This window comes from Lynx canadensis, chromosome B3 (assembly GCF_007474595.2).
Source record: "Lynx canadensis isolate LIC74 chromosome B3, mLynCan4.pri.v2, whole genome shotgun sequence".
Classification (NCBI taxonomy): domain Eukaryota; kingdom Metazoa; phylum Chordata; class Mammalia; order Carnivora; family Felidae; genus Lynx; species Lynx canadensis.
Window position 1 is genome coordinate 22,119,450 of NC_044308.2, and position 10,783 is coordinate 22,130,232.

The 10,783-nt window shown below is 43.1% G+C and overlaps 1 protein-coding gene across 1 annotated transcript in view; it reads left to right on the top strand.

Annotated features, from left to right (window-relative positions):
• CHRNA7 (cholinergic receptor nicotinic alpha 7 subunit) overlaps positions 1 to 10,554 on the top strand; it is a 116,777-nt gene extending 106,223 nt beyond the window's left edge. The window contains exons 9-10 of the mRNA XM_030317555.1: positions 1,067 to 1,176; positions 6,006 to 10,554. Of these exons, the coding sequence (XP_030173415.1) occupies positions 1,067 to 1,176; positions 6,006 to 6,524 (629 nt within the window). The 3' untranslated portion in view covers positions 6,525 to 10,554. The remainder of the gene's footprint in view (positions 1 to 1,066; positions 1,177 to 6,005) is intronic.
• The last annotated feature ends 229 nt before the right edge of the window (positions 10,555 to 10,783 follow it).

The window sequence follows — 10,783 nt, forward strand, 5'->3', positions numbered from 1 at the left end:
TCCTTGTGTCAGACTTTCTCCTAGATCCTGTGCTCATATAATTGCTAATTCTTGCACCAACCCTGCAAAGAATGCACTGCTTGCTATCCCTGTTATACTGGTGAATAACCTAAAGCCCAAACAGGCTGAGTAGCCTGTGTAAACTCACAGATGGCAGCCACTGGATGGGGGCAGGGGGTTGGGGGAGGACTGTTTTGGATGCCCCATGCTGCTTCTCCTTGGGGCCAAGATGGAGAAACCCATTCTTGCCCATCAGAGCTGAAGCTAATGTTCTCCTGGAAAGTCACTGCCTTCCACATCTTCCTCACACAACTGGCACCTCCTCCTATCTCTCATTAGATGGGGCCAGACTCATTTTCTTAACTTTTTTGTTTTTAAATGTTTATTTATTTATTTTGAGAGAGAGAAAGAATGAGCAGGGGAGGGGCAGAGACAGAGGGAGAGACAGAATCCCAAGCAGGCTCCCCACTGTCAGTGCAGAGCCTGATGCGGGTCTTGAACTCACGAATCATGAACTGAGCCGAAATCAAGAGTCAGATGCTTAACCAACTGAGCTACCAGGTGCCCCAGCCTCGTTTTCTCCATTAATACTAGCTATCCAGGCCTCATAAGACAGCCGGTGATGCCCAGGTTTGCCCTTGTTCCATCCCCACCCCCAGCACGTTCACAGCCTGTAGTCATCCCTGTGGTGACCACACCCTCACCACCCAAGTGTTTTCAGTTCCGTGACAGTCCACATCCTTTATCCTGGGAACGATCATTTCAGCATCTGGTGAGGCTCTGTTAACCCTCAATGAAGGAGGCAATGGACGGAGTTCAAAACAGTGTAGTTAGGTTGGCCAGGCTGCTTTTGTGGACAGGAAACCAGGTCTCTGTGCTCTGGGCTGGCCTCTGCCTGCCAGGAATGTGGACAGGAGTCTGCAGGCCTGGAGGTGGCCCTGCCCTGCTCTTGGCTTCACCATCCAGCCCCAGGCAATCAGTCACTGCCGTCTGGGTCTGCCTGCCACCCTGTGATAATTGTGCCATGGAGGCCTTGGGTCTCACCCTGTGTCTCTTGTCTCTGCAGCCCAGTACTTTGCCAGCACCATGATCATCGTGGGCCTCTCTGTGGTCGTGACAGTGATTGTGCTGCAGTATCACCACCACGACCCCGATGGCGGCAAGATGCCCAAGTGGGTGCGTTCCTCCTGTGCTTCACCACAGGGAGTCAGGGCTCCTCCCCAAGGGAGGCTCTAGGAATGATTTATTTATCTGAAAAATCCCACACACAGCCCAGCATTCCTAAACAGAACCATATTTCTCATAGCACCCCACCCATCTACATTATTGCATGGTCTATATGTAGAGGACAGTTCTGGTGAGCATGCTGTTAGGCTCCCATGGCATTGTTCTTACAATTGGACATTCCGGAAGAGGGCTCACACACAGACTGCTCTGTACATTTTGCTACCATAGTGTTTGTGAAACTACTTTTTGCATGTACACCACAGAGAACTGTGCAGTGGTTGGAAGCAACAGACAAGATAAGCACAGAGCCATGTGGTTGGATCTTCCAAACAGAATGAGGAGTAAAAGGGCAAGAAAGAGTGAGCCATGTAATAACCTGTGTAGTCAATATATGTAGGAATGTAAACTTACCACAGGCCTATAAAATAAAGGTTAGTAGTTACCAGTGGGGAAGGGAGTATAGGATGAAAGCTAAAGGATGAAAACCAAATGATTGAATACAACAGCCTGTTGTGTCAGCCCAGAGCATGCCACACCTTACCAGCACCTGCTTAGCACCGGCATGCAGGCTGATGCTTACCTAGTCACATGCTGTGCTCCTTAGGAGTCCAGTATCTGACGCTCACCTGACACTCAGGAAACCTTGATTAAGGCCACATGGGTCCTGAGCTTTCCTCACCTCACACCCAAGGCAGGGGAGGGATGCCCCCCACCCAAGATACTTACTTGGGCCCTGCAATCCTTCCAGTCTTCTTGCCCAGAGAGCATAGCCTAAGGGCAGTAGGAGCTAAAGGAGCCTCTTATGTGAAAACAAGATTGTTTTTCTTTGGAGATCTGTAACCTTGCATCCAAGTTCAGAAAGGAGTCTAGGACTCACCAACTTGCTAAAATGCAGCTGCAAGAAGCAAGATGCATTTTGTGAACCTCCAGCAACAGGGAGTTTCCAGGCCTTCTAAAAATATTCATTGTGCAATAATTTACAGTTACTCAAAAGTGAACTTAAGAAAAACTACTTAAAAAAAATGGCTTTACCAAGTTAATGTGTCCTCTTAGATTCTCTTCCATAGGAAATTCTTACACTTAACAAAAACTTTCTCTCATAGCTCATTGCATCAGCAGTAGAGTGAGCTCCCAGAAATGGTGTTATCTCCCACACATGTCTAATCACTGCAGTCCATTGGCTTGTTTTCAGAAGGTGCCCTCATTAAAAGCTGGAACACATCTGTCCACATTCACCTGCATTCTCATCTGACTTTTATAACCCTGACACACTTTCTGTCTACCCATCCTTCCATTTGAAATAAGTAATACAGTTACGTGTTCCCAAAGTCGAAATAAAAGTAAAATTGTAAGGAAGGATATCAGCTCTCATCCCTGCCCGTCACTCTGCTTCCACCACCAATATTGATGGCCATTTCAATTAATTCCTCCATTATCCTTCAAGTGTTTATTTATGCAGATGTAAAGCTAAAAATAGATATTATTATTTCTTATGTTTAAGACATGAAGAAAAAACAATTTTGGGGCACCTGGGTGGCGCAGTCGGTTAAGCGTCCGACTTCAGCCAGGTCACGATCTCGCGGTCTGAGTTCGAGCCCCGCGTCGGGCTCTGGGCTGATGGCTCAGAGCCTGGAGCCTGTTTCCGATTCTGTGTCTCCCTCTCTCTCTGCCCCTCCCCCGTTCATGCTCTGTCTCTCTCTGTCCCAAAAATAAATAAACGTTGAAAAAAAAAAAAAAAAAAAAAAAAAAAAAAAAAAAAAAAAAAAACAATTTTACCAACCTGGTAGTACTTTAGTATCCAGGAAAAAATCTTTTTATAAAATTGTTTTTAATTTTAAATTTAAATTTTGAGAGACAGAGAGAGAGCACAAGCAGGGGAAGGGCAGAGAGAGGAGACACAGAATCTGAAGCAAGCTCCAGGATCCAAGCTGTCAGCACAGAGCCCAACATAGGGCTTGAACTCATGAACAACAAGATCATGACCTGAGCTGAAGTTGGACGCCTAACCAACTGAGCCACCCAGGCGCCCCCAGAAAGAAAATCTTAATTAAGACGATATGCTAATTATTCACCTCTCAGCACAAATGTGTCCAAACCAATGGCTGCAAATGAAACATGAAGCTTGTATGTCTCGCTTTCAATTTATATACCCTACTGCATTTTTCTTTCTTTCTGTGTGTATTTGAAACATAAACAGCCTCCAAGGAACTTTTATTATGATGTGTTGCTATGAAGAAGATACTGCCAGTGCAGCGGCATTATGTGACATTTGCACAGCCAGACACAAAACCATAACCTAATAGAAGAGGTCATGAGCACAGTTTGATAAGTGCCAAGAGGATAATTTCATCTTTTGAGATGCTTTAGCCTTGAAAGCTAATGATTCAGGCCATGGAATTCAAAATAGACCTGGCAGCGTGGATAATATTAGTTTGAGATGTGCCCCAGGGTATGCACAAACACCCCCTGTCCCCCCCCCCACCACCACCACCACCACAGACACGCCTGGCCTTAGCTCTCCGTGTGCACAGTTGCCTCTGGGTTTGGACGCATTTATTGCCCACTGCACTCCCTTGAGCTCTGGTTCAGTCTTCCCTGTGCCTTCAAAGTGCGGGTAGGGGGTGGGCTGAAGTCACAGGTGTTTTGAGGAAGACATGGTAGACCCTTTTACAGATGAGGCTGTGGAAGTCTAAACACATAAGTAACTTGCTTACTATGTGGCCTTGAGCCAATTTATTAGCCTCTTTGAAGCCTCTGTTTCTTTGTCTGTAAAGTGGGGAGATTATACTCACTTCACAGAACCTCTGAGAGGCCCAAGTGAAATGGCATGCCTTAGGAGCCTCCTGTGGAGGGACACATGTGGGGCCATGTGGCCCTGCCCCTTAACGTTCACAGAAAACCCTCCAGGGTCTGCAAAAAGCCGTTTCCAGGCTCTGGAGGTTTGTCCATAGAGTGTGGGCAGGATATATAGACTGCCATCTGCTATGAACAAAAGGTTATCTTTACAGCTTAAGTGAACCTGCTCTTATACCTTCTTGTTATTTCATTACCTTTCTCCAGACCGGTCTATTGCAGTTATCTCTGATAAGATGTTATAAAAACGATTACCAAGAAAGTGCTGCAGGCATGAACTTCACAACTTACTGCCTAAACTTATAGATGTGAAACATACCTGCTATGTTGCTGATGGAGTTCGCCCACAATCATAAACCAAAGTTAAAATCAATATCTGGATAATTTCAGGGAAAGAGCCTACTTTTCACACACTTGTCTAAATAGGCTTCCAAGAATTTTTTTTTTTTTTTTTTTTTAATCTGGATTGAGTCTTCACATGGCTCCCTTCTTTTCATTAAAGGGAAAAACAAGAAAGATCAGTGATTTCTCTCAAGCATCTTGTATGCATGTGGGCGATATATGTTGATAAAACACTTTAAACCAGAGATTGACAAACTATGGCCTTGATGGTCAAATCTGGCCCACCAATTGTTTTTGCAAATAAAATGTTATTAGAAAAAAGCCACGTTTGCTTCTTTACATGCTTTCTATGACTATTTTGTACTTTATTAGCAAAGCTGAGTAGTTGCAATGGAGACCTTATGGACTTTATTGTGTGGCCCTTTAAAGATAAAGTCTGCCAGGGGCGCCTGGGTGGCGCAGTCGGTTAGGCGTCCGACTTCAGCCAGGTCACGATCTCGCGGTCCGTGAGTTCGAGCCCCGCGTCAGGCTCTGGGCTGATGGCTCAGAGCCTGGAGCCTGTTTCCGATTCTGTGTCTCCCTCTCTCTCTGCCCCTCCCCGTTCATGCTCTGTCTCTCTCTGTCCCAAAAATAAATAAACGTTAAAAAATAAAAATAAAAAAAAAAAAAAGATAAAGTCTGCCAACCCCTGCTTTAGATTTTTCCAAGTACTTTCCCACATATCATGTTACTCAGTCTTCACTGTGTCCTGATGAATTAGGTTAGAGATTCCTAAACTTCCCTGGTTCACAGCACCTTTAGTGTCTCAGGGATTTTTTCACAGCCCCCGGGGCAAAACAAACAAACAAACAAACAAACAACCTAATGACTCTCTCTATTACATTGGTCAAAACAACTTAATAAGTATTTATGTCCTGACCACTTAGCACCTGTTGGTACAGCACAACCTCTCAAATCTTAGGAGCACACTACCCTAATTTCCTGTCCCATGTTGACTTTCTTGGCACTTGCTTTTCATCAGGACAACAAAAACTGCTTTGTAATGATATGTCATCACCGCAAGGGATCTGGTGTCTCAGTCTGGACTGCTTCAAGTTAGGCGTTCATGCAGCATCTGATAGGTGTCACAGGGTCACCCTTGAAAATCTTTAAATCTCCAGGGGTGTGCCATGGGACACTGGGGTGCCTTACACGCAGTTAGGTATGATGGCTGTTAGTTACAGTTGAGGAAAGATTGGAGAGGGAAAATGACTGGTCTTATTCACACAGCTCAGGCAGGACTCTCCTAAGATAACCCTCGCCTCCCACCTGCTTATCTGTCCAGAGATTGCTGTGTGTCTGCCACTGAGAATTCACTCAATCCTGGGGGGCCTTTCTGCATTGCCTTCATCTGCGTAGCTCACATTTGACTCAACCATTGTAAGGCGTTGGCACTGCCTGCCTGTGGAAACTCACCCCGGAAGGAGCAGGGGCATGTCACCCTTCGGGTCCACTAAGTAGGGCTGAGGTCCTAGGATCACCTTGCTGTTAGGATCAGCTGAGGCTCACCACCCACCCTGCTAACTGCCCCGTTGTCTCCCCAGACCAGAGTCATCCTTCTGAACTGGTGCGCATGGTTCCTGCGCATGAAGAGGCCCGGGGAGGACAAGGTGCGGCCGGCCTGCCAGCACAAGCCACGCCGCTGCAGCCTGGCCAGCGTGGAGATGAGCGCGGTGGCAGGGCCACCGACCACCAACGGCAACCTGCTCTACATCGGCTTCCGCGGCCTGGACGGTGTGCACTGTGCCCCCACCCCCGACTCGGGCGTCGTGTGTGGCCGCATGGCCTGCTCCCCCACGCACGACGAGCAGCTCCTACATGGCGGGCAGCCCCCCGAGGGGGATCCCGACCTGGCCAAGATCCTGGAGGAGGTCCGCTACATTGCCAATCGCTTCCGCTGCCAGGATGAGAGCGAGGCCATCTGCAGTGAGTGGAAGTTTGCTGCCTGCGTGGTGGACCGCCTGTGTCTCATGGCCTTCTCCATCTTCACCATCATCTGCACCATCGGCATCCTGATGTCCGCCCCAAACTTCGTGGAGGCTGTGTCCAAAGACTTTGCTTAATCTGGTTCTGGTCCCCAGCATGTAGGAAAACGCACAGACAGGTGATGTCATTAGCTTGGGGATAATTTGGGGTGCTAATCCCATAGCCACACTAAACGTGAGGACACTGATGTACCCGTAGCTGTCAGTCATGTCGTTACAGTCTCCTTGTTCCTTTCAGTAATAGGATCTCAGCACGTTTTTGTTTCATCCTCTCAGAGGGGCTCCTCGATATCCTTGGAACATCCTTAGGGTCCCCAGAACCACTGAGAGGTCATTTTGCCCATTCCCCAGTGCCTGGTGAGCCCTTTAGAGAGGTCAGAGTGGCTCAGGACTGCCAAGGGAAGCCTGTACACCTGGTTTGCATGCCTGCATGTCACTTGCCAAGAAGGCCTACATGAAAATTCAACATATGCTTTTGCCTGTTTACAAACCTAGATTGAAAATAATAATAATAATAATAAGCTGCAGTCACTAGATCCATTCAAATTATTGGTCAAAGGAAACAAAACTAAAACTAAAAACCTAACTGCTGGTGTTTTCTGCAATTCAGGTTTTATTTTTCTCTACCATAGACAGTTGGTAGAGAGAAACAGTTTTATGCTGTTCCTACATTTTAAAACACACACACACACACACACACACACACACAGTTGATCTTATAAATTATGCTTTTACCAGCCTGAGTCCTGCCAGTCTACCCTGTGGAGGGAATTAGGACAGACACAGATGTGTGTTGATTCTGAACTAGAACTAGACCCAGGCAAGTCAGAGGGATTGCTATAGCTCCTAGTGACTCACATTTCCTGTGCTGCCCCCAGACACTGGGGACTTGAGTCTGCTCTATTCTGAAACACCCAAAGGACAAATAGAGTTCTATTAGAATTACCAGCCCAGTGTAATAGCTAGAGGTTAAATTAAACCAGCTATGTATTTCTTTTTTCTTAAAATAATATATTAGATATTTCACATGTACTAGAGTTGATTAGTGTTAGAAACTTGTGGGTCCATACAAATGCACAACATAAAGTGAAAATATGCCAAGCTTTTCTTTATGTGTCAAGGCCAGGGGCAAGGTCTGGGACATCTTCTCATTCCCTGTATGGCAGGAACTGGGAAGGGAATGATGTGGCCACTGGCTTTCCTGGATGAAAGGCCAATGGAAGTCAACAGAAGGGGCTGGCAGGCTAAAAATGGCTATACAACCAGTAACTCCAGTCTCTGACTTTTAGGGATCTGCTTACCCACAGCTCATCTACCCCAATGTTAGCCCAGAAAGGTGGCTTGAGCAGGTAGATTCCCTGGAGATAAGTGTTTTGAAAGCCAGGAAACTTTAATTTTAAACCTACGTGGTGACATGGTTCACCATTTAACATAATCCAGCTGACAAAAGTCACTTTGCCTTTTCCCATTCTCCTTATTTTTTAATGACAGGAGAGGGAAACACAACAGAACCTCTCCTGTTCTATTGTTTCATATAGTAACTGCTCAGAGCTCAAAACTACAGAAGGCTTTGAGCTCCTGGGGATCTTTAATTTGCTTCTAACCCCTGAGATGGGTATATATTATGAGGGAAGATTAGATTTTCAGAGGAAAAGAAATTGCATACCTTTCTCCAGCCATTTATTTCACTCATTTCTGGGTAATGAGCATGGATTGGTTTGCACTGAGGAATATGGAGGCTTGGTGCATGCTCTGTGGGCACGTAAGCTCTGTGGAGGCTTGTGCATGTGGGCGCGTGAGCACTGATTGCAGCTGCAGAGAGGATACCTTGTTTATAAGGCGGTTGATAAATAAAAGCATTCCAGCATCACACCATTGGGAGTATGGCTGTTCTCAGAGTTTACCCATTCTACATGGGATAGATGAACAATGCACAATCTTTTCTTTTTGTGTTTATTTTTTTTCTATTTTAGAAATCAGTAGAGGTGTTTTGATATCTAAGAGAATGTTTCATTTGTTACTGCTATCTGAAAATTAATGTCTACAACATTTTTCCTTGGAAAAAACCTTTTTTGGTTTTGTATTTTATACAGAAAAACATAAAAAAGCAAATAAAAGTATGTTGACCACTAAAATAATGCTCTGCCATTTTAAAAAGTAATAATAAGGAAAAGATGTACATGTAGTAAAAAAAAAAAAAGAGAAAGAAAGAAAGAGCAAGCAAGAAAAAGAAAAGAAAAGCATGAATGGCCACAGGGACCACCTATGAGTGAGCTTCTGAGGACTAGGAGGCATTTCCAGAAGGGAAGAAAAAGAAAGGGAAGGAGGCCAGGAGAGGGAGAAATGGGGTGTGGAAAGAGACTCCTTTTTTTTTTTTTTTTTTTTTAACCACTCATGCTATGCACACAGCACTCTGCACTTCGCTTTCTGCACTTAGTGTTTTATCTTTACATAACAACATATAAAGATCTACCTCATTCTTCTTAATAGCTGCTTGGCATACCATTGTCTCAGTGGATATAATTTCTTTGGTTAGTCTATTAGTGAACATATAGAATATTTCCAGTTTTTACTTTTATACACAAATCTGTAATTAGCATCCTTGATTTATATTTTAGCATACTTTTGTGACTATACCTTGGTGTAAATTCTAAGTTGGAAATGGAATTGCTGGATTTAAGGACATGTGCATTTAACATTTTGGTAGGTATTGCCAAATTACCCCCCAAAGACTGATCAATGGATACACCTACCAAGAGTGTAATGAAAAGACCGATTTCTCAGCTTTCTCAACACTATTATCAAACTTAATATTTTTTTTCTAATCTGGTGACAGATTACATTGCAATGTTATTCTGATTAAGTTAATTTTATTATAAATGGAGTATCTTTTCAGATGTTTTTTGTAAATTTCAGTTTTTGTAAATTTATGTCCTTTATACAATTTACAGTTGGGTTATTTGGCTTTTTCTTAATTTGCCTGTGTACTTTGGAACTTTTCTGTCTTATGTCTTGAAAATATTTTTATTTGTTTAGAAACATTTTTGTTTATTATTTGTGTTTTGATGTTATTTATTTTGTAGCATATATAAAGTTTTAAGTTTTATGTTGTCAGTTTATCCATATTTGCCTCGGTAGATCCTGGGATTTGTTTCCAGTTTTAAAAGGCCTTCCCCATTCTGATTATAAATAAATTTACTCATATTTTCTTCTAAATTCTTATGGTTTCATTTGTTTACCTTTACATCTTCTTACTCCCTGGAATTCATTTATTACAGGAAATTAAGGTAAAAATGCATTTGTTTTTTGGTTGGTCACTTGTGCCAACAAAATATATAATGGGGTATCCCTGTAAGGCAGTTAGTGTTTTCCCCATTTTGATCAAAATGCCACCTCATTTGTAAACTAAGTTTCTCTAAGTGTTTGGGGCTATTTTTACTCATGATCTGTCTAAGAATGCCTTTCAAATCTGAAGCTTTATCCATGTTAATATCAAATATTCAAATATCAATATTTTCAAAACAACCATGCCCTCCACCCATTCTTCCCTCTCCCTTCTGCTCTCTTTCTATCCCCCTCCCTCTGTATTCTCTAACTCCCTCTCTCCTACACACACACATTTTTTTTAAATTGAGGTCACAATGAATTTATAGATTGAGTCTTCCTACTTAAGACTGCTACAGTCTAGGCTTGTATTCAGTCTAAGTTTATACCACTTGGTAAATTTTTATGGTTTTGTTCATACAGGCCTATGAATTTCTTGTTTATTTCTAGATATTTTATCATTTGGGTACCATTTTCAGTGGAATGATTTCTTCCATTTTATTTACTAACTGGATGTGTAGGAATGTAGTTGATTTTGTATATTAATGTCATAATCAAGCACTTTAATGGTAATTTCTTACTGTTTCTAAGATTTTCTTGTGCCTTGTCCTTTCCAATAATTTCCCTTATTTCTTTCTTTTAGGCAATTGCATTTGGGAACAGTGTCAAATAATAGTGATTCAGGTGACATACCTATTTTGTTCTTGACATTAATGGGATGGTTCAGTGTCTCACCATTCAACTTGTATGAAGACATGTATTTTCCTTGTCATAATAAAAAAGTATCCTTGTATTCTCAAACTATTAAGGCTTTCTGGGGAAGTTAGATTTTTGTCATAGCCTCTCAGTATCCATGGAGATGATCAGAAGGTTTTCCTCCTTTGCTCTAGTAGTTGTATTATATTTATAGATTTAAGACCAAACCACTATAATGTTCCTGAGATGATCCCTACCTGTGATTTTTCCTACTAATATTGATAATTGAAATTAATCATTCTGCTGCTTGCTTTTGT